We start from the raw sequence: 23,785 nt of genomic DNA, 5'->3' as shown, positions 1-23,785 counted from the left end.
AATGTCCGAAATTCTGTTATTACTGCATGAAATCATGATGTCTCTAGTAATCTGAAGTATTTGGATAATGATAAGGTTCTGTTCAGTTGCCTTTGTAAGAACCTCCAGTCTGGAAAATATAAATTTTCCGTATGATTTTGATGCTTTATTAATCGTTCTACTACCTCTTTATCCCTGCTTTTATTTCTAAACTTTTTGTTGCTGTTTCCTTTCAATGAATACTTTTTCACTAGTAAAATTTCCAGTATTAACTTGTATGCCTAAACTGCACTTTGGTAAGCTATCACAAGGTTATCTTTTCTGATAATTCTCCAAGAAAACAATTTTCTAATACCTTTTAATGTACATCAGGCTCTGTGATATTTTTTGTAATGTGTTATTTAAGATTGCTGGATCATATGATCACTTTGCCAGTCAATTCCTGTCACATGTCAGTGAGCGACTAATAACCCTGAGCCGCTGGTAAATGGGTTAGAGCAATAAGATGGGAGCCTTTTCCTGTATTTTGACTCACATGTGTATTTGAATTACCATCTCTTCTCCAAAATTTTCTTAGGAAGTTGGAGGTGATGGGCAAAATGTTCAAAAGATGCACTGGAGTCAAATTTCTAATGCTCTTTTCCATTCTACTTTTCAGCTTTATTCCTTTGTAAGGTAGGGGCAACAATTGCTATACTCCTGGGACATTTGGATGCTAACTTGCTAAGATCTGCATGTACCAGGGTATTTTTAAAGTTTCTTTTACTAGATAGGAGATTTTCCCATGGGGCATTCAAACATCAGTGGCTGAAATTGGAAGCCACCGCTTTAGCCCCACACGTATTACACACTGATAAAAACAGAGAGTGATTACAAATAGAAGAGGGAAAATTGCGGGAAGGAGAAGTAGGAGAAAAAGCTCCTGCTGAAGTAGTCATTAACTTGCCAAATTAAAAAGTTATTGTCATAGTTCTGAAACAAACCACACGGTGAAGTTATCTGGTATCTGATTGCCTTTTCTTGATGTTAGTGTATTGGCCTAAATAAACTATCAGGACTGTTCTCAGAACCATTGTCTAAAACATTCGGCTCATTAGGCATAGAAAGGCTTTGTATTGGAGTCTTCCTCTGTATTTTTGGCACATTTACTCTTTTTGCCTTCAGTACAGCACAGAGTAAGACCTTTTTGCAGGCCATTAGTATTTTAGAAACATGTGGAGAAGGTATCAAAATGTTTGCACATCAGAGTACACTGGGGCTTCTTAAAAATTCCTTGTTTTTATTTTAATCAAAATTGTGTATAATTTTAATTATTAGAATTTTCATACTAAAATCTTAAGTATTTAATTGCACAGACATTCAGTCTCCCTTAGCTTTCCTTACTTCCCCACAATGTCTTGGAGGAATTCTCAAAAATTCCGTTGAAATCTGTGTCTTTTTTGTTGATTTTAGTAGCTTTAGAGTATTTACTCTGGCACAGAAAACTCTGCATTGTGATAAGTGTTACTGTCATCGAGAGAGCTAAGCTAAGTTTTATGGAGGAATAAGTTCAGGCTGGTAATTCATATATGCATTTTCCCCCACTATATTCTCTGCCTGTATATAAGGGTTCCTGTTGCAGTGATTTTGTTGTACCACAATAAAGCTTTAGACTTACACTGTGGAGTAAAGAGATCACAAGGAAGCTGGACCCTTTTCTATTGCAGCTGCAAGACTAGAGATAGCTTATAAACTTACTTGTTTCAAGTTAGAAAGTTGATTAGAAGTTTGAAAACATAAGTTTCAAAGTTTCATGAATGCACTTAGTATGTAGAATACATAATATAGTTGTGACATTAGAGTTTGTCAAGATGGAAGTTCAGAATCTGTCAAGGCTCACTTATGTTGTCTCTAAATAGCTGCGGCTGGTAATGCTATTTTAAATACCTAATAACTAGGTATTATTAAACAAGCAGTGGATTTTTTCGCTTAATTTGTTAATTTTTATTTTAAATTTTCTGTCTAACTTAAATGAGAATAATCAGTTCAATATATCATAATTACAGAAACACCATCGCGTAGTTGGAAAAAATACTGAAGAAAAAAGCAAAACAAATTTCTGCATTACTGTGTATTGTTAAAAACTCAGTGAAATGGAAGACAGACATTATAAAAATTGAATGGTATATTGATTTTTCATTATTGCATAAAGGTTTGCTTACAGCTGAAAAATTGTGGCAGCAAGTAGGGGCTTTGAAGTCCTTTTGTGAAAAACAACAGAAGCAGGAACACCCATCTGCCTTAGTTCTCCAATTTGTCTGGTGTGTACAGATAGTGATGCAAAAATTTTCGTTTCTGATGTTAAGGACATGGGTGGGAAATGTTTGGTTATTTTGGCTTGTTTGGTGTATGTGTGTAACTAAATCTACAAAATAAAGGCAAATTATCCTTTTCTAAGCAATTTTTTCTGTATTCTTGAGTATGCAAAATGGAACTGCAGTTCCCTTCAGCTATTCACATTTAGTTGTTGAATTTCCTCCATAAATAATCTAAAGTCTATAAATTACCCCTTTTTTTAATATTTGATATTTAAAATTCTAGGTGGGCTCTTACTCACTTATTGTCTTCAAAAATCTGACATATGGTACAGTTTCTGTTTTTTAAGTAATGAAGGGTATTTTAACAAGTGACTTTCTAGTCTAAATATTCCCAAAATCAGAATTCCTTGATGTTCTTTTATATTTATTTAAAATCAGGTTTTTTATGGAAGTTAGTAAATTTTTTTTTGCTAAAATATTTGTGGAAATTGAGTTTGAAAACTGCACAAAAAACCTGACATTAAATACAACTTTTTTTCTCAGAAATATTTTCTGAAGATATTTTTAGATATTTATCCATACTACATCTATATAAAATTCTCTCACAGAGGTGCACACAGACAAATAATACATGAAAGAAAGAAGAAAAAAAAGGAATTGCAATTAATAACCACAGTAAATATCCTGATCTTGTACCATTGTGATATATAGTGCCATTGTGATACTCCTCACCATGGCTAGTGGAGAGTTGTTTCTGTGACCTGGTACTGTGGTACATGAGCTTGCTCAGTGCCTCTAAGGGAGTTTGTGAGCACCTTTTAATATCAGACCATATAAATTTAATTTTGGAGTAATAACATTTTGTTTAATTGAACAGTCATTTACTTAATTTTTTAGTTATGATTGAAGGGACAGTATCACACTACTTCTGGCACCAATAATGGTTGCTGAGTTGCTGGTTTTATAACAACTAAATAAAAAATAAACCGTTCTTTTCTGATCTTCATGCACAGACTTCATGCTGTGCTCATTGTAAGCACATTTGAAATAGCTGTTCTAGGGAGCTTGGAGGAAGTACTAGGAAAGTAAGCTGGTTTAAATCTTGTTTGTTTCCCTGATAGAGATTACTTAGTGCACAAATACCTATTCCAATCATTTACAGGTTAGTGTGAATTTTGCAGAACCATCTAGATTGTTTTATAGTCTCGCTCTAAGTGATTGGGAGGATAGGCTCCTAATTTCTGTAGAGGTTTAGCCACAGAATTCTCAAACGACTTAAGCACCCACTCTGCTCCTTTATGCATTCTTGTACTTATAAAACTTCCTGGTCCATATAGATGCCTAATTTTTCAGAAAAAAAATGACAGTTGCCAATTTTCCATGAGAATTTTTGTGAATTTGACTATGCTGCTTTCAGCCTCGCGGGTTACATAGCCACTAGTGAGGACACTAATCAAGCTGTCAAACCTTTTAAAACGTTATGAAATACATCATGAACTTCTCAGAATTCTTACTGCCAATGTTCTGTTTTCAGAACATTGTGGCTATGTGTTGTTTTTGCCAGTTTGTAACTAATTTCTGACAGTTTGCATATTCCCAACAGCATTTTTATGGTAGCTTTATTATCTAAATAAGATTGCCATTAAAAGTTGAACAAGCATTGTTTGACTTCTCTTTGGAAGAAGAGCTCTTTTGAGACGTTTATTAAACTCTACTCCATTACAGCCGTTGTAATTCATATAACAGGAGATCTGGCAATTATGGGAAACAAACAAGCAAAAAACCAAACAAAAGCCCACAAATACTTTTGATTGATTTAGAGGGTGCAGGGGCAAATGAAGAAGCAAGAGGGCCTTCTGCCAGTAGGTTAGATGCAGACTAAACATGGCATTTAGACCTCCCACCTAGAACAAGGCTGTTCAGTTCCATTCCTAAACTTATTGTCCCAGCATGAATGAGAGGCAGGCATTAAATTTTGTGCAGAAAGGTTTCCCTTGGGTAGCTTATTTATATACGGAAGACCTTTTTAACCTATATGGCACCCAGCTGTGTCAGCTGTGTGCCTGAAACTGTATGGGGTGTGGTGCATCATTTAGCACCTCTGGCTATTCCTCTTGGGGGGAGTACAGGGCCTGACTTGCTCCTTTTGGGGTTCAAGCCCATAGCATGACAATCTTATGGATCCCGAGAAACATGGTAGAAGAGGAATGAGAGCACAACAAGCATGTTTTGTGACTGAAATTGCAGTAAAAATGTGGCTCTTGGGCTTAATTCAATAGTCGAAATTTACATAGTTTGGTGTTCTCATACAAGTAGACCTTGAGTGCAAAGGACCCAGGATAGTACTGCAGGAGGAAGAGGGGAAGTCTGATAGATGTATTTTGACAGCTTGTCAGTATTTTGACAGCAAGACCTTCCAGGAAGAGTAAAACTCAAAATAGCAAAAGAATTAATAGGAAACTGTATATGATAAAAATAGTTCAAAAGATGGAAGTTGCTGAAAGAAGGAGAAAAGAAAACAACAACAAAGTAAATGCTAGAGCGAGAGGAGAAAGATTAAGAAATCTGAAAACCTGCTCTCAAAATTATTCATTATAGTAAGGCTATATGAGAGGCTTAAATGGCTGATAGCATTTCACTGATATAAGAAAATGGTTTTGTAGAAAATTAATATTTATTAATGCCATACTAATTCATGTAACTAAGGAAGACTGGGGAGATCCAGGAAAAGTCTATTTTGACATGGTAACCTAGGAGTTGTCTAGGAGGTCTGTGCTTGCATTTACAGACAAAGTCCCTGCAACTTTTCAGGCTGCATTTCAAGTGAATTCTTTGCAAAAATGTCTACCCAGTGCTTTTATATCAGGATAATGCTTCTAGTACTAAGAGCCTAGCTGCAGATGAGCACTGAATAACTTGGTAAAAAAGCAAAGATAGCTGATTCACACCAATAATCATCAATAGCACCTAGATTAGCTGGCACTGAGAAGCAAGAAAAGGAGGGAAATGGATTTGCCTAATGTTCAAAGCTGGGAAAAGTTTTTCAAAAGGAAAATCATAAACCTCCCTACTGATTGTGTTGAAGGTAAACCAAACATAGGCCATTTCTCAGATTGTGTGGACACTCCTTCCTAAATATGAATATCTTCTTATTTCTAGACTGCTAATACCAAGATATTCCCAAGCAGTTCAGTGGACTCTAGATTTCAAATGCACAGCCGACAGAATAAGGCGTATGTAGTTATATAGATCTGTTATATAGATTTTACACAGATGAGGATGAACCATTGAACTTCAGTGTCTGGGTGTATAAATCCAGATCCTAGCCCTCTCTTCAGTCTTGCTCATGCACAGAGATGCATGTATGTATCCTGCAGGTGAAAGTACAATGTTTGCTTCTAAATCAGACTTCCACATGGCAGAGTAATGAAGTGCATCACAGAAGCTTATAGTAGTCATAATTCTTAACTCGAGTTTTAACACAAATGTTTCGCTGTTGCATTGTTTTTCTTCTGCTGGGCTGGAGGCTGTCCATCAACCGGAGACTGAGACACTCCTTGGGAAAAGTCTAAGGGAAAGGTGTTAGGCATATTCCTTCTCCACAACTCTTACAATATTATAAAAAGTAAGGGAATTTCCCAGTTCCTAATTGGTAGAGGAGTGTATCAGAAAAGAAGTTTTAGGTGAGACATGACTCACATAATTGGATTGTCTCAACTAGCACGTCAGCTATTGTGAATGTGGTATGGCTGTTACTAGCTAACACTGAAATATATGTTATTTTGGGGCTTTGTTTGCTTGCTTTTTTTTTATAATAGCCAGTGGGGATAGCATGGAATAACCAAAAAGGGAAAATTCTTCCAATTGGGTCCTTTGGTTCAGCGGCATCATTATTTCCTTTTTCCGCATTGTTGTTTCTTATAGAATTTTTAATCTTTCTTTTCAGAAAATAAGATGGGAGAGATTGCAGGAATACACTGTGACTCCTGTTTTATAGGAAGCTTGGTAGTAAACAAGACTATTAGATATCAAGTAATACGCATTTTTTAAAAAAATACACAAAATTAAGTTTATCATTAATAAATAAATCTATATTAAAAGGACAGTGTTGCAGCAAATTGTTTATTTTCTATGGCATAAGAACTTTGTGGTGGTGAAGTCAGTAAATCTCAAGCCCTTCGTAATAGTCCATGAAGCCTCTAAGATCCTACCTTTTAAAGAGCCAAACCTTAACATGAATTAGATTGGATATGATGCTGAACCCTCTGCAGAGTGCTGTTACACACAATGGCTATATTGTGAGAAGTCTGACTGGTAAAGCATATTATGCTTTATGTCTGTCTTACATAAAGCATATTATATAAAGTAGCTCTTCACCTGCTGGCATACATTCAGGACTCCAAAAAGTTCTGCCAATCATCCAAAGTTTGGATGTGTCACCATGTTTAAGTCTGTCTGTGCATGTAGCATGTGAGATCTTATAAGCACATATGCACTGATCAAACCTCCTAGTGCATCTGAAAAAGCAATCTGTGAGGAAAGAGGAGCCTGACTGTTGAAAAATTTGGCAAATACTGGCTTTGGCCAAAAATACTAGTGCAGTTTTAGTATCTGCACAAAACAAATAAGAATTTAACATGTGCATGAAAGATTTTGGGTAGTCAACTGTCTGAAATGGAACAGGAGTCTTCCTCCATATGCTGGTATGAAAGAGTTCATCATTCTGTATATGATGATTAATAGTTATTATTTTTTTATTTTACTTTTTTTTAATTGCCAGTATGCTGAAATGTGCAAGAGGAATTATATCTTAGCCTACAAGCACATCTCGTTCAGCTCAGCTTAGCTTTACAGCTCACATGCTCTCAGCCCATTAATCAGGAAATGGCACTCCTAAGTGGTAAACCTGATGATACATATTAATATTTATGGTTTTGCTATACTTTACTCTTGCTTTTGCTATACTGGGAAAGAGCAGTGCTGTCAGTATGAGCTAACACCTCTTTAAAGCTGTAAACTGACAAGCAGCCCACTGGCATTTTTACTAATTATTTTACCAAGCTGATGACAACTAATCAAACTGAGCTGCCAGGCGGCCTGCCTATGCAGTGGTGGCACTAGTTGCTTTCAGTACCTGCTTTGTGGTTTTAGGATTTTTTTTTCTCACCAGCATCTGCTGAATATAGCATACTTCTTGAATGCAGATTGATTTACTAATCTTAAAGGAAAAACAAACAACTGTAAGGTCAGCCCAAAATCTTCCAGCCTTCAGATATTCTTTTATTTAATGCAGACAAAACATTTTCAGTGGAAGATACCGGGTCATTTGGAAATCAGGCTGAGTGCCCAGGTATATGAGTATATATATGTGTGTGTGTATATATGTAATGCTTTCAATGAAATAGTACTTTTCTATACAATATTTCATAGTAGTAGTACTTTGCCTATAGTTGAGTACTAATCCAGCTGGTATTTTTAAAATAAATCTCAAGTGTGCATGACATGAATTTTTTTTTTAAATATAGGAGTTTTCTTCTGTATGTGGTTTTGGGAATTTTTTAAACAAATTTTACATTTTAGGAAATGGTGTGGTTATCTGTGGCTACTGGAAAAAGGAACTGTTAGAAATTACAGACTTTTCACATCAAAAGTTAGGACACCATTTGACTTTGAAAAGCAGAAACATTTTTTCAGTAGTCTGAGGATCTCCCACTGCCCTCATACACACAGTCCTTGAGATTCAGTCTGTGAGTCACAAACATGGATAGAGCCAGTTGTGTGAAATTTCGTTTGAAATATTCTACCTTGAAAATATTGGCTCAGCTGGTGTTTGGGTCCATGAGTGCAGAGATTTTTGGTAGCTCTTAAACTTCTGTAAAGCTAGCACTGCATGACGAAATCCTTGTGATCTTTTTTAGCCAAGCTGACAGGATGTCTCTCTAGCTGAAAATAAACTGATCCAGTGTGCTGAAACCAGATTCCAGGCTGTGCATTCTGTTAAGGCTATTTTTCCTTAAGCAACTCTCCCAGTCCTTTCTAAAGTCTTTAAAAAATATATGTAGTGCAGTAGATAATAATGCATCTAGTGATGTTAATTTATGGAAATGATAAATAGCGGACTGGGAATATTCTCAATTGCCAACATCTGATCACTGGTACATGATAGGTTCTGAGAAAATCTGCCACTAGATACTATAAAGACATACTTGAACGCATCTGCAGCTTATTTGTGTGTATGTGTATCTATAAATACATTTACAGTTATATGCATTATTATATATAATATAGATTAATTTGTCTATGTATAGACACAGAGAGAGGCACACCTGTTTATAGAGCCACATCTCTTCTGGTCATGTTTTGGCCATCTTCCCTCACCTTTCTCTCTGTTTGAACCATTAATTATCGATTCATTCTATAATATCAAAACCAAAATAATAAAAGGTTTTTATTAATCAAAAATACTATATATTTGATATACTAAATATTCTTTCTTAAGTTGTGTAATCATACATGTACATTGTTTGTGGAAAACTCCATCATGTTCCCTTAGGGTGCATGTATATAGTTACACACAACTCCTTTTGCTAAACCTATTATTGTACATTGACTCAACAAGCTCTGATTAAATGTGGGACTGCATTTCAGTTGAAAAATTCAGGAGAAATAGGTTTCCGTGACAGCTGTTTTACATGTCAAGTACAGTGTTTAGTTCTGTGTGAAAGAAAGTATGAAAAGTACTGCAACAGCACCAACAGGGTACCCTAGTCTCCTTGATGTACTCATTTCCTGCCACCTTGATTCCTCATCATACTGCAGTACGCAGAAAGATTATGCCTGTACTGTGTATGGGGTTTGCCCTTGATGAATCCAATCATTTCAGCTTTCACAAAGAGAAGGACTCTCTAAAACCACAGTGACTTTGTAAGGTGTTTACTAAGCTTTAAAACCCAGCATAACGGGCATGATTAAATATACACCTATGACAAACAAATAGTTCTGTAAGGAACAGCACAGCATATAACCGTTCCACAAGTTTATTGCTGCTTGCTGCTGCTTTCAGGGAAACTCAAAATGTGCAAAATTTTTTCTTTCAGAATTTCTTAGAGTACCAGAAGAGCTCCATTTAATATTTATTTGGGATTTTTTGCCAATTTATTGTAAAATAGTGTTCTTCCAGTGGAACCTCAAATAAAAAGACTTGCGAACAATAACACTATTGTGCTTCAGGTGTGAAGGCACTGCTGAACAAGCAGCTGGTTATTCCACTCTGTGGCAGCAGACAGTTGTTTTGCTTTTTGGATATACCAAAATGACGAGTGACTGGTCCATTTTATGGTCTCCCATTTAAGGGACAAACCACTGACGACCAGCTTTGTGTGCTATGATTGCAGCAGGGTCTCTATTCTGAGGACTAGCAGAGACATTCGGGCAAGTGAAAGAATCCCAGCTGCGCTGAGAGAGCACCTGCAGTCCTAACACAGTTCTCCGTGTGAATGATGTGATAAATGCCTTGCCCAAGATCATGCTGCAAGTCAGAGTCAAGACTAGAAATATCATTGAGGAACACTGATTCTTTATCCAGTCATTACAAACTGCTGCATACCAGCAGTTACCTTACTCTATACAAATGAAAACTAATACAGCTACTATTACACAGTGGGGAAAAAAGGTAAAATACATTCTACTACTATACCTTTGATAAGTGGTAAGGAACGCAATATTATGAATGGAGCCTTCTGTCCATCAGCAATAAAGCTGCCTTTAAGCAGTATAATTAAATACACTTGATACAGCTGATACTATCTTCCTAAAGACTCCTTTAGCTTAAAAAATAATAAGTGAGAATAAAAAACACCACCACAAATGGGAGACCAGCAGCCACATTGCACAGGAGGGCCTAGACAACATTGTCTAAAAGCCCTGAAGAAGGTCAGACGTTCACCTACATTTAGGCCAGCACTCTCAGTTGTGTCTTGTAGAAAAGCAAAGAGAAGGGCTGGGAAAGGCTTTTGTAAATCCCATGTGCCTGACACCTCACTTTGTCAGTTTTATGCCGCTACAGCTCTACTCAAATCTCTCTGACCATAAGATAATTGTGATTTTGATGTGCTTTTTTGTTAAAGTATTTAAGTTTACTTCTCAACTTTTTACATCTAATCTGCCTATGGTCAAGAGTTCTGACAAAACACATATCGGAGAGATTGAAATGGAGAAAGTTACAGGATCAACTGCAAAAAAGAGAACAGAGAGAATAAAGAGGCAGGAATAGAGCATTAATTCTGCAGGCAACCAGCACATCCCTCTTCATACTGTTCATCCCTTCTTCCACTCCTGTGTATTTTTATTTTTGACTTGGAGTGGATGCCACATGTGGCTTTCTGTCAGCTGTCACCCATGTCTCTAGTAGAGAGATCACAGCATCTCCTCAGAGGAGGATAGATTTGCAGAGACAAGAAGGGTTCTTCTTCTTGCAGGTCACATGAGGTCTGCTTGAGGAGCCAGATATTTGAGCAGAGACTGTGATTTTCTTGCATTCCCACCTCTACCTGAACTCTCTACTGGGATAAGCATAAACCATCTCAGTCCACTGAGGTATATTGATACATGGCAATGCTTGCACTTAAAATCTCAGCGTCATCCAAAAATGTTGTTGCTGGTTGAACGCCACACTAACAGGTCTTCTAGACAGGCTTGGTTTTGTCTGAGAATTGGCCTGCTCAGGGCCTACCTGATTGTAGCAATAGCCCTGCAATTTTAAAGCAAGCCTTAAAAAACCAAGGAGACCATTGTTCACCACTTCGGCAGCAGTTACGAGTATTGAGGCCATGTTGCTGAGAACACAGCTGCGATGGGCAGGGCACATCTCCGGGATGAAGGACCACCGCCTCCTTAAGATCTTGTTTTATGGTGAACTTGCCACCAGCTGCCACAAGAGAGGAGCCCCGAAGAGGAGATACAAGGACTCCCTGAACCAACATCTCAGCCTTGGCCATATTGATCACCATAACTGGTCTACTCTGGCCTCAAATCAGGAGGTCTGGAGACACACCATCTATAACACAGCTGCTTCCTTTGAGAACGCACACAGGATCACCATTGAGGAGAAAAGCCAGTGCAGAAAGAATCGTGTCTTGCAGAATATACGACCTAAGGAGTCTTTCTGCTGTGCCTTTTGCAACTGATCTTGTCTATCTTGTATTGGCCTCTTTAGCCACCAGTGCGCTTGTAGCAAATGTGGGTAGAGCCCTTCGCAAATCTTCATTCACAAAGCCTAGCCATAATGTTTTGTGGGTTTTGGAAGTGACACATTTAGCTATACAAAATATCTTCATTACTGACAATGCCACAGGAGAGGTAGGCACCTGCTACCGCACTGTACTGTGCTGGACTGTGTTGTGAGTGCACTGTAGGGACAGGGGGAGATTATGAAATAACTCCAGGACCACTGTGGCTGCCCTGGAAGACAGAGCACAGCACCACAGAGGTTCTAAGAGTGGGGTTTTTTCTCCAAAAATGTCTGTGTCAGGACATACCTACATATTTTTCCTGGGTTTTTAACCACAAAACTAGGCTCAGAATTTGATTTGGCAGCCACCCTAACATAGCACTATATGAGTCTAGGCAAAGAACAGATCTATCACTATATCTGACTGATCTCTCTGCTTATGCACACTGACAAATTCTCACCTCTCCACATTGATTAGCAGGCTCTGTACCCAGTCAGTCATGCATAAGTTGTGACAGCACATCACAAGCTTGGCATTTTGAAACTCCAGAGTACAACGTAAAACATGCTATGTTTTTACCTGAAAACAGCAGCCTTTTCCATTCCCATACTTTTTACCACACTGACCCCCGCAAACATCCTTTCACCAGAATACCTCTCTGTCTTCCAAGATATAGGAAAAGATGCAAAGCAATAAAGTAATGAAAACAAACCTTTGAATTTTCTGCAGTGTTTATTTCTTTTTCTTTCACATATTTTTGTTCTCTCACTTCAGGACTGATTGAGAAAGAAATTCCTCTTTGCTATATTAAAATGTGAAGTTGAAAACCTCAGTGTTGAGATAAAAAATCAGGTATGTGAATTTATAGAGAAAGAGAGATGGTCATGAGAGGAATAGTATAGATATGATAAATACCAGTATTTGTCTTTGGCTTCAGTGAAAATTGGAAATACATGGCTTGGTTTTACAAACTAGTGATATGGGTAAGAGATATTTTTAAAGTAGCCTTATATGTTACATTGCTTTTCTGTAGACTTTGAATTACTAAAATGCTTGGACATACCAGAAAACCCATCCCAGTTAAAGGCACTAGCTCTCATTTAGAAATACTTGGCCAGACATTCTAGAAACAAGGTATTTCAAGGAGCTGCTGAAGAGCGTGTGAATTTTGTGTTGTTTTCATGTTGAATTAAGCCATTAGTAACCACAGAAATAAGAATATGAAGTTGAAATACATAGAAGTTCAGTTAAAATAATAAAATAAATAAGTAAAATAATTAAGTGGACTTTCAAGCTTTTTTATTCTTAACAAAAGCTATGAGGCACAAAGTGTACTTATTCTCCCTAACATAAGAATACTGAAAACACTTAAAAATAGTTGTGTTAGTTTTCTTATCTCCTCTGAAAGTGTTAGTTAAAATAAATAAGTTTCCAAGTCAGAGAGCTGAAAGGAGATTTATAGAAAGACAAATTAATATGTAAGTTTATAAAACTTATAAGTTTAACTTTTGGGTTAAACTTGTTCTATTTTCTGTTGCGTTATATGAATCTAATGGAGATCTGCCCATGACATTGCAACATTGGATTATGAAGTAAAGGCTATTAATGACATTGCATTCAATATGATGGTTGTCAGACTTTTTCTGATCACTGTACCTAATATGTTTTCAAATTTTTTTATGAATCACTGTTCAGCCCTAGCCATAAACTTTTAATTTAAAACTTTCTTTAATATCATGTGAATGAAAATAAAGTACTAGCTTCCTTGGAGCAGCTGCAGGCTGCTAAGCATGAACTCACAGACCACTCAGTAATCTGTAGACCATAGTCTGGAAACTACACTTTAATGGACTTTTCTGATTTATTTTTTTTAATACAGTTTGCATATAATTAGCGAGGCTCAGCTAGTTTCCTAGACTGTCATCCACTGTCTGAAAACCCTGTTTCATTGTTGGTAGAGATCACAAACTCCAAGTTGGACATGAAACAGCTCTATATCTGCTTAAGAGAGAGTCACTGCTTTCTGAAGCGCCAGCATGAAGGATTTCAGAAAATACTGCTCTACTGTAGCACTCTATGCAGTGAGAATGACTAATAAAAGAACATGTCACAAAGTATGGTCTTGGTCACTAAGACTGGCATGGAAGCTAGGCAGTCCTTTGATATTAGAAAATTTGTGTGTCAGTATAATAGAAGCTTTGAAACCATCCAGTATATTTATTATGCAGGGTGTATTGTTCTGGATCCCTGGTTTGCTAAGCCTGAAATAGCGTTGCTTGTACTGATGATCTGGGCTACCCATGTAGCAAGGAGAACATATGCTTGCAATGACTTACTTTCTTCATGAGAGGCGAAGCCTCAAACTTTCATTTTTTTAATGAACATAACAGATAGAAATTCCTGGTTCATCAGTATACTTTGGTGTATACCTAATTCTGGAGCCTTGGTAGAAATAACATTTTTAATTGATATGAAATAAGACATCAGCTCTGAAATTATTATTGCTGATTTTTCTATTGTAAGAAATAGTGTGCTTTTGCAATATTGTAAATTCTGAAATTATATGGCCATGTTCAAGATGTCCACGTACCAGTGGTTCTAAGAGGCTATTTATTAAATGAGGCAGCTCATAATGGGCAACTCTGAAGGCAGTTAAAGCTGTTTGGGATTTGCCTTCCCTCTGTAAGTTTTAATACATAACTTTGAAAATTATTTTTTTTTCTTTATTTGGCAAGATGTTGGAATTATTTTGTACAGGACTTGGAGAACCTCAGGGAAATGCTGTTCAGCCAGTGGTGGAATTAGCAGTTAAAAGTAAATAAACAAATTCCAGCCTGTTACCCGGTCTGTTAATATTTATAGAATGATCCATCTTATTCTCCTCAATTCATGAGGATGACCTCCTTTGAGCAGGTGGAGGAAAAAAATTGAGTCCCAGGTGAAGAAAAAAGTATAAGACTCTAAATGCTTCTACATAAGGCAGAGAAACCATCTTTTAAGGAGAGACCTAGGAAAGGATCTTGCATGCCAGTGCTTTCAGAAAACATGAGGCAGCATGTGAAAGAATGGAGGGACTTTAATGAGCACATACCTTCTTGCTATCAAAGGTGACGTGATATCTCTTGTGTAATTCACAAGCATCATTTCTTGAGAACTCGCCATAGCAAAACCTAAACTAGCAAAAAAAAATCAAAGCAAGATATTACTTCCAGCACCACAATGCTAATGATATTTACTATGGAATACTGAAATATCAGTCTGACTCAAGTGCTCAACCTGATTTCAGTTCTCCAAAGATTTATAGAGGAGGGATAACCTAATGCTTCTGAGGCTCTCTTTCCCAGTAGTAGGACAAGTCCCTTTGGCAAACACTTCTCATTCTTTTTGACCAGAAATATGAACTGCCTTTGGGTGTTCCATAAACAAGCTGGCAAGGTACTCTCCAGCTGATACTTAAAAGTAGGTGAATTTCTTTTTTTGTTTTGTTGAAAGGGGAAGAATAATTATCTGCCTAACAGAACAGTGTACTAAATTTTCAAGAAAACCGGAAAAATAACGTTAAGTAAGTTCTGCATTTACTGCCAACTCATGGTGTAATCTGAAGAAGTCTAGAACAGGTACTTTTAAGACAAAGTAACATCACATAACCTTTAAATTACAGAAGGGAGAAGGACCTTCATTTTAATCTTCACTACCTGTTACTCAGCAGACTTCTCTGTCCAAGATCAGTTTCACTTGCCCTTCCTACAAGCAAGCTGCAATGCAAGACTTGGAAAAGCTGTTGTGGATTAATATTGTGTAGCTTAGTATGGAAAATACCCACATGCCCTGCTCTTTTCACATTTTCTAGGGCAAAATAGTCACAATACAACAAAACCAACATTAAAAATCAGAAATCTGAGTCGAAAGTACATCCTGTTCTTTTATATCACAATAGTATGGGAAACACATTATACTTTCTTAGTCTCCAGGTGTTTCCTTCCAAAAGATGGAGGTAATCAATGAGATAATTTTTCCTCAAATTACTTTCCATTTTTCAAAGGCAAATATGTATTCAAAGTGTTCTTATTTTTAGGTGTTCAGGTGGGTGAAACACCTTTCTTTGTTTAGCTGCTTCACCTTTAATTGCTGAAGGATGTTCTAAGGTATTTTAACTTCCTACATTTCACGCCATGTGCTTTTTGATTCACTGGGAGGTTTGCTGCATCTTGTGATTACATTCGCAACTTCTGCATCTATTCTTTACTTTAGGAAGGAGGAAAATACTATCACAGTGCTCTCAGTTGCACTGAAGGCAGTACAGAGACTGAGAAACAGAGAGTTGCTCCAGCACTTCTGAGATCTCTGTGACAGATGGATTATTTAGCCTGTGCTGTGCTTGTGACTCATGGACACCCAACCACTGTGCAAGGAAGAGCACTGGTTCTGCCTAGCATCCGAGGTCAGCTGTGCCAAAGAAAGAGTCCTCAGTAGGGTTCTGATCAGGATATAAAACTGGAGCAAGTCCTCCAGAATTAACCTAGGGAGGTGCCTGGACAAGATCTGAGTCTCAAAGAGTGTGGAATTTGGGGGAAAGAGGCAGTGTTCCTGTTGCCTGTGATCTTTAAGTCATTGTGCAAATCTGTGAGAACATTCTACAAAGAAGATAATCACTACCCTCAATAACTGTAGATACACAATCAAACAGTCATTGGATATGTACTAGGCAGAACGTAAACTGTTTGTTTATAAAAGATTTCTTTTTCCATGCAATGTGAAACGCCTGTTGTCCTTGCTCCCTTGATAAAGTATCTATTTCTTGGTAAGCTTTTTCAGGGAACAGAAAACTTCACTTAGGAGAATAGCTTTAATTCTCTTTCATTTGACTAAGTCAATGAATAGTTGGTAATATAAATCCCTAAGTAAAAAAAAAGAAATCAAGTCACAATCAAGTGTGCTTAGAAATGGCTTATGGTTTGTATTAGAAGAGGGGGGCTGAAATCAAGAGGCTACATTTTGCTTTTAGTTTCATACTAATTCCACTGAAACCAGAGATGGAACTGGTTTTGGAAATGGATGCAACTGAAAGTCTGATTTATATACGTGCTCCTAAAAACATAAAATAGGAAATTATCCCAAATATCTTTTCCTATATTAACGAAATGAATTTATACTGGCATAAGCTAAGAGGGAATTAGGTCTCCTGTCTTTAATCTCCTGCAATCATACACTTGCTAAATTAAATTTTGATAACCTTTACTGAGATAAGACCTCTGTTTAGCTCCCTTCTGTTTTGCGCATAAGTAACTATAATTTGGGGAAAAAGTAGGGGGACCAAAACTTTTGGGAATCATGTAGAGCTGAAATGCTTTCCAAGATTAAATAATAAAATTCTCATAGTCATACCCAACCAATGAACTGATCTATAGAAACCTTAAAGTACATTATGTAGTGCCAGGAACTGAGTTATGCTGATAAACTGTTCAGCATTCATAGATTAAAAACCCGTATTAAGATAGTACTACCTGATAGTGGACCATTTTGTGTCCAGAAATATTAATAGCTTGTATATGTGCATTACAAAAGGTCATAAGAAAAGTTCTGTGTTCTGATATCAGCTAGATGATGCTGGGAGTAAGGTAGTCATTGTTCAGTTCTCTGTTCAAGCAGAAGGTTAGACAAGATGACTCCAGAGCTCCCTTTTGACATGAATGATTCTGTCATTCTACCAGCTCTGAAACTAAGCCTGGGCAGAGACTTGTGAAATTCTAGGGGCTGTTACATTGATCTAAAGAATTAGGACTGTCCTATATGGAAGGAGGATATAAAGCTTGTTGGACTCTCCTGTCTGGTCCTTTGTGACATATCCTACTTTTCTAAGTGTAATGCAGTTTAATTGGTGCCTGCATAACTTCATTTTTTTAAATGTAATTCAACCAATGAAATGTGACTTCAAAAGATGAAGCCCTTTTTTGTCATCGACCATAATGTAGGCATAGGGAAGGAGACTTGGATGGAATCAGAGAAAATGGTGTATATGAAAAGATGTAGGTACTTTGTCATTTGCAGGTGAATGGCTATCTCTTTAAACATTTTCCCTCTGCACCAGTAAATATACCTGTAATGAGGACAGTCCATGCTATAGCATGCAGATGTACATCAAGAGGTTATGTATTGTTCTAGCCAGATGAGGAAGAGAATAAAGGTTTTGCATAATCTCTCAGTCAAAGTCTCTGTTTAGCTTCCCAACTTGCCAAAGTTTAGGGCATTTTGAAACTTTAATATAAATACTTTTAAACAAATACTATCATTTTGGTTTTGGTGATTTTATTTTCCTAAACAATCTAGCTAAATTTTGAGCTAGATTATGTAAAATGTGATCATGCATGGATGAAGCATGAACAGAAGCTCAAACTACTAAAAAGTGCCATTAACTTCTTAAATGTCTCCATCTCAGGTAAATTAAGTCCTCCAAGTGCCATTTTTACCATGGTACTTTTACTATGGTACTTTGGCAGTAGAGTACTATATCAGCTTCACTCTAGAAGTCATTCATAGGGGCTAGATTCATGCAAAACATGTAAAACTTTTGAAAATTGTGTGTATTCTTAAGAATAATCTATAAATTCTCTCCATCACCCTCACTGATTATGCCTTAAAAAGATTATATGGGTCAGATGATAATCTATATGCTTTTTTTGTTTTGTCTTGTCCTATATGCATATATATATATACTTTAATTTTTCTTCTACTGTTAGTCTTCTTTTTTGTGAATGTTCAGGGTTCTCCTAGGTAACTGTACACAGCTGTACACAGCTTCTCCTAGGTGGTATAATTTTGAATCCTTTCTTCTCTGCACTCTGTAGTAAATGTGAGGACAAAACACACTGCTACTGAGATTTAATTTCTTTGAAAATAGTGTTTAAATATCTTTAAGAAATAAATGAAGGGCCATTATTCCTTTCACAGAATCCTTATCTGATTGAAACTTGTAGATAAGTTCCTTTTTTGTCACAGAATGGATTAATGCAGACAGTTCAGAAGAAACAGAAAGTATTTGAACCTGGCTGTTATGATGATCCAAAAGTACTTAGGCAACAGAGATTGGGTGACATTTTCTTCCTTCTTCCCCAGAGAGTTTGGGTTAAATGGTGTTACACAAAATCTTGCTTGTAGTTTCTCATTACTGCTCAGGTTTTAAATGAAAAAGCATCATATAATTGTTCTGAGGAACATATAAATGGGAAAAAGCTGAAGCTTCGAATACTTTGTAGGACAACAACAAAACCAGATTGAACCTTGCTTTCTTTTCCAGTTCCCCTTTTCCCTATTCCTTTGACTGCTTGATTTCATGATGTGCTGAAGATAGAACATAGTCTGCCTCTTAGGCAAGTCTGAAATCAGAGCTGGCATGTGGTTTCTTTCAGCCTGTCAGAGATGCAGTATTCTGTATTCTATTCAACAATGCTGCTCAATACAGCATATGACTGTAAATCTTTTTACGTACACTGCAGTAGAGACCCTTGTCCCTTATGATTTATCAGGTTTTATTCAGCTGTAAAAGGACTCGTGTTCAAGAACTATTTTGGGAGGAACTTCACTAGTTGTGAGAGGGAGCATAAAGGAGGTAAAACTCTATTATTAAACAAAAAAACAAAGAACAGCAATGACAAAAATCCAAACAAAAAAAAACCACAAAGAAATAGAAACAGATCAAAATTTTAATTTTATGATTACTGCAAAAATTCTACACACATGTTACTTACAAAATTATAGGTCCAGAGCTAATAACTGGAGACAAAACTCTGAAAGCCTTTATGGTCAGGAAGGCAATATTTTGTTTAGTAACTATTCTTTTTAATTGCTGAAAGTTTTTACTGTTTATGCTAACACATAATCAGGCTAGGGCTTGGACTCATTTTTTTAAAAGTAACTGCCAACAGGAGCTAATAATGCTGTGTTTAGCTGCTTCTGAATGTAGATATGACAGGGCATCTTGTGTATGTCAGAAAGAAAGAAGGAATTAGTATCTGTAAGCTTACCAGAACTTTCCATATAAGACGTACATCAGGCCAACACTGCTGAATACACAGTTTAAGCATTAAAAAAAATATATTTAAGTCTGAAAGTCCAGTTATTGTCTTTTTATTGCCAAGGTTTAACTAGACTCCACTAAAATCATGTATTGTATTGCTACTAAGTGTCATCTTTCTTCTGCCTATATGTCATTTCAACCTAGATTTCTGAATAAAGCATTTTGGAAGAATTAAACCATGGAATTAACCAACGCTACACTGAATTTCTGAGCCATTAAGAAGATTCTTATAGATTAGTTTGAAAAGATTGTGCCAAGGTCTTTATCATTCTTAATGCCAACATCTCCCTGGAAGCACAGGGCAGATTTCCTGATCTCTGCAGAGTGATAAGGCTTAGCTGGCCAATGGAACATTTGTACCTCCTTATAATGGGTAAGTTGTAAATATAAATGTTTAAGAAACTGGTGATATTGCTATTGACCCATAACATCCAACATGCACAGGTCAATCTATTGTTTTACAGACAGCTAGAATAAAAATGAAGTCCAGAAAAGCTCACATCTAAACTCAAATAATCCAAATGTGGATTTAAAGAGGAATATTAATTTTTAAAAAAATGGTTTCTTCATTTGCACAGTTAAAGAAAAAAAAAATAGAAAGCCTTGGGATGATTCAAAAGCGTGTAGTATCAAAGGAGACATAGGGACTAAGACAAACTCATTAATACTCTAAACATGATGCTCCAATAAGCAGCAAATGCAAATGAATGTGATGAAGTAATAGTGAATGAAGAGTTTTCTCTTGGTTGTTTATTAATTGTTCTATTAAGATGTGAAAATGCAGGGGAATGTATTTTGATTATGCTTAAATGTTTACGTGCAAGGCAAAGGTTTGGAGTTTTTTTGTATTGCAAATAAATATAAGGGAAAAATGGTGGGAAAACTGTAGTTAGTGGGTGAAAAATTGCAGGAATATTGAAATCAATGTTGTTTGATCAATAGTTAAATTGAAATATGAGCTATTTTGTAAGTCGATGAATAACATTTGCACAGGCATAAAAGAAGTTATACACTAGAATGCAGCATTTGGGAAATGTTCAAATTCTTACTACATTTTAGGGATCATTTCTTTATATAATCATCTGAAGCAGAGTTAATTTTAGGTAATCCCTCTACAGTGCTTGAATTTGTAAAAACATTTGGCTCTCCTCTGCCTACTCATCTTGTTATTTATGTGGGCTTCATGCAAAGATAGGAATTACACTCATACTGGGATGATTGTATAAATTTTTCACAGGAAAAATTTATTACAATGCATACTGTGTTGTGTGCTGGATATTCTTGTTACTAATGTTAGCTCATGTTGACACTAAAAGTTTGGGGTTTTTTTAAGTGTAACATTAAAAATGCATCTCCAAGTAAGAGTTTAAGTGTTTAATTATAATTTACAAGCTTTAGGGTGAGTTGTTTTCACTCAGGGAACGTAATTTTCTTGTTTTCCCAGCCAGACAATGTCTCCATAAAACAGTAGAAATGATTCAGCTGACAGAACATACCATGAAGGTGTGAGAAATTTTAGTTTCTGTAGGAAAAGCTGAAACATGGAAGTTTTTTAAACTGAAATGCTTCTTTTTTTCTCTTGCCTTTTTTATTTCTTTCGAAGTGGGACTTTACCTTAAGCCCATCTTGCTTCTAATCCTGTAAAATCTTTAATGGAATATGTGATAATTTTAAATTATTAAATGTTCCTGAAAGTTTATAATTTCAGCTACTTTTGTGGTAACTATATAGTCAAATAGCTGTCATATAATTAGGGTCAAAATGCATAATCCTAGAAATGTTTAGAGCCATGTAAAATTTACTGAATTTAATTGAAACGGTTAGAAGGTTAGGAATGATATTTTAAAGGAAAGTTGTGATAGAGAATTGGAGCTACACTTGTACATTTTTATAATTAGCTAAACTGTTAAGCAGTTTCAGATTTTTTGATCATCAAGGAAAAAAAACCTGTGGCAACACGAAAAAGAAGGGCAGGTAAAAATACAATATCATTTCAAAACTGCATCTTGATTCTTCTATGGATTTTCTAGGAATACAAAGTGCAAAACTATTTTTTTTTCTAGAATTGTGTCTGGAAGCAAGCCATAGCTAATACCTGGTATTTAGAGTCACTAGTTTTAACTAAATCAAGCCACTTGAATACCTTAAACTTGAAAGTTATTGCTAAAATCATGTACAGTGGAACATAATGCCCAAATTACTTACAGGAATGCAGAAATTGATATTACTTCCAGGTGAGAATAAATGGTGTTCAGAGAAAATGTTTCATTTGGTAACTAACTCTGAATTCTTAGCAGATCTATCCACAAATTATTTTATTTTACAATTCAGAAACCATTTTTACAATTTATAGAATGCAGCAGCCCTCAAAACTCTAGTGGTATGCTTTTTGCTTTCATAAATGTCTGTTATCATAGTTAAGGTTGCCAGATTATAATCAGCTAACAGTTCTCCCTCCCACTTCAATCTGATATGTTCAATTAACTGGATTTCTGTTCATTTGGAATTTTTTTTTCACTCCTCCATTTAGACCAGGTCATCTAACATTTTGACTAACTCTTAAAATACCCCGAAGGCTGGCACCTGCAGGTTGTTGGTATTTCTTGCAGAAATCTTCTGTGTCTTGCACACGTCTTTTGTGTGCAAGGACTGAAAGTGCCAGAAAGCAGGGGTTTTTTGGCTGATCTGTTTTAGGTGTCTGATAATAAAACACTTTTGCAAGATTTTTATTTTGGTTGATTAAAATTTCCATATGTGGTAAATTGGAAAACAATTTACAGAGTTTCAGTAGCAAAACCTGCTAATCCTTTTTCATATATGTCACTAGGCTCCTTTGTCCTCCCATCTCTACACCTAGAAACACATATCAAAATTCAGCCTGCAGTTATGATATTGAATATGGTAGAATGCAAAATGAAATATAATTCAGCATAGACAGCATTTTTTGGAAAAGGAGTGAGTCAGATAAAAACTGCTTCCTTTCTGTGTTTGGCTGCAACATTTATTTACATTAATTTTCTAGAAATTAAAGTCAATGTGATGATGATGGTGATGATGATATTTCTTATTTTATTCAGTGATACAGGAAAGTGACACAGTGAATGTGGCTATAAACAGAACTATCACTTTTTCTCCCCAGAAGATCCAATTAGAATATAACAGATTTCTTTTCATAATAAGTAACCTATAGCTTTCAATCTTCTGTTCATAATTTAAAACAAAACATTAAAAAAAAGGCAAATTAGAAGTGTTCCGCTGTTTAACATTCTGGGACTTCTCAAATACAAAATACTACTCTGACCCATCAAGAAAAATAAATATATTGTAACCATTTCTAAACTTCTGACGTTCTGGAATTCATGCTGTGAATCCAAACAATGAAATTCATTAGTCTCAACACTGTATATTCATAAATGAAAAATTCAGAATAAAACCCAAGTGCTACATTATTATGTCCTGTCTATACATGCAAGCTGTCACCATCATATACTGAACCCTGTGAAGATGCTTTACAGTGAATGTTTGAAGGGGAGACTAGGTGGTCATCAGAGACATTTAGAAAAATTGTCCTTGTGCTGCTGGTTTGCTGTGAAAGTGGTACTGTATTCATAAATAATCTAGCCTGTGAATATTATGATAATAAATGTACAGGATGATTATGTATTTGGATACATGTGCTGGTTGAATGGCTTAACTATACAGTTATAAACTCACTGCTCATATCTTGGAAAAACAAAGGCTTTGTGTTTGTTTGGTTTTGTTTGCTTGTTTTGGTGTTTTGTGGTTTGTTTGTTTGTTTGTTTTTTGGGGGGGGAGGTGAAGATGGAGGTTATTTGGGGTTTTTTTTTTACCTGAATATATAGTGCAACTCACAAGTAACTAGTTTAACAAATTATGCAACATTTTGGTAATACCTTCTATAGTAGTTAAAAAAAAAGTTTATAAATTACATTTTAAATCTTGTCATTCTCAAATGTGAAATCATAAAAGTAAACTTGGCCAGGGTCTGAGCTGAGGTAAGTTAGTATCTCCATTACAGTCAGTGTAATATTAGTGTACTGCAGCTATGAATTTGAAGTCTGGAGTTTTACTTTACATTGCAGGTCAGGTGTCTGTGGTCAGATACACACATTTGGGTGGTGACAGGCCTCACTGTCACAGGCAAGAATTGGAAGGTACTCTAGATGTAGGGAATGTTTACAACA

The 23,785-nt window shown here is 36.1% G+C and overlaps 1 protein-coding gene across 2 annotated transcripts in view; it reads left to right on the top strand.

Annotated features, from left to right (window-relative positions):
* RORB (RAR related orphan receptor B) overlaps positions 1-23,785 on the top strand; it is a 148,016-nt gene that overhangs the window by 23,431 nt on the left and 100,800 nt on the right. The window contains exon 1 of one of the 2 annotated variants that reach the window (XM_039384837.1): positions 19,935-19,953. The exons of the other annotated variant lie outside the window; for it this stretch is intronic. Within the exon in view, the coding sequence (XP_039240771.1) occupies positions 19,950-19,953 (4 nt within the window). The 5' untranslated portion in view covers positions 19,935-19,949. Of the gene's footprint in view, positions 1-19,934; positions 19,954-23,785 lie in introns of those variants that run through there. 2 annotated transcript variants of the gene reach the window in all.

Source organism: Pipra filicauda, unplaced genomic scaffold, assembly GCF_003945595.2.
Source record: "Pipra filicauda isolate LSUMZ 115617 unplaced genomic scaffold, ASM394559v2 scaffold37_size4185640_pilon, whole genome shotgun sequence".
NCBI classification, from domain to species: domain Eukaryota; kingdom Metazoa; phylum Chordata; class Aves; order Passeriformes; family Pipridae; genus Pipra; species Pipra filicauda.
This window is presented reverse-complemented; position numbering and strand designations above follow the sequence as displayed.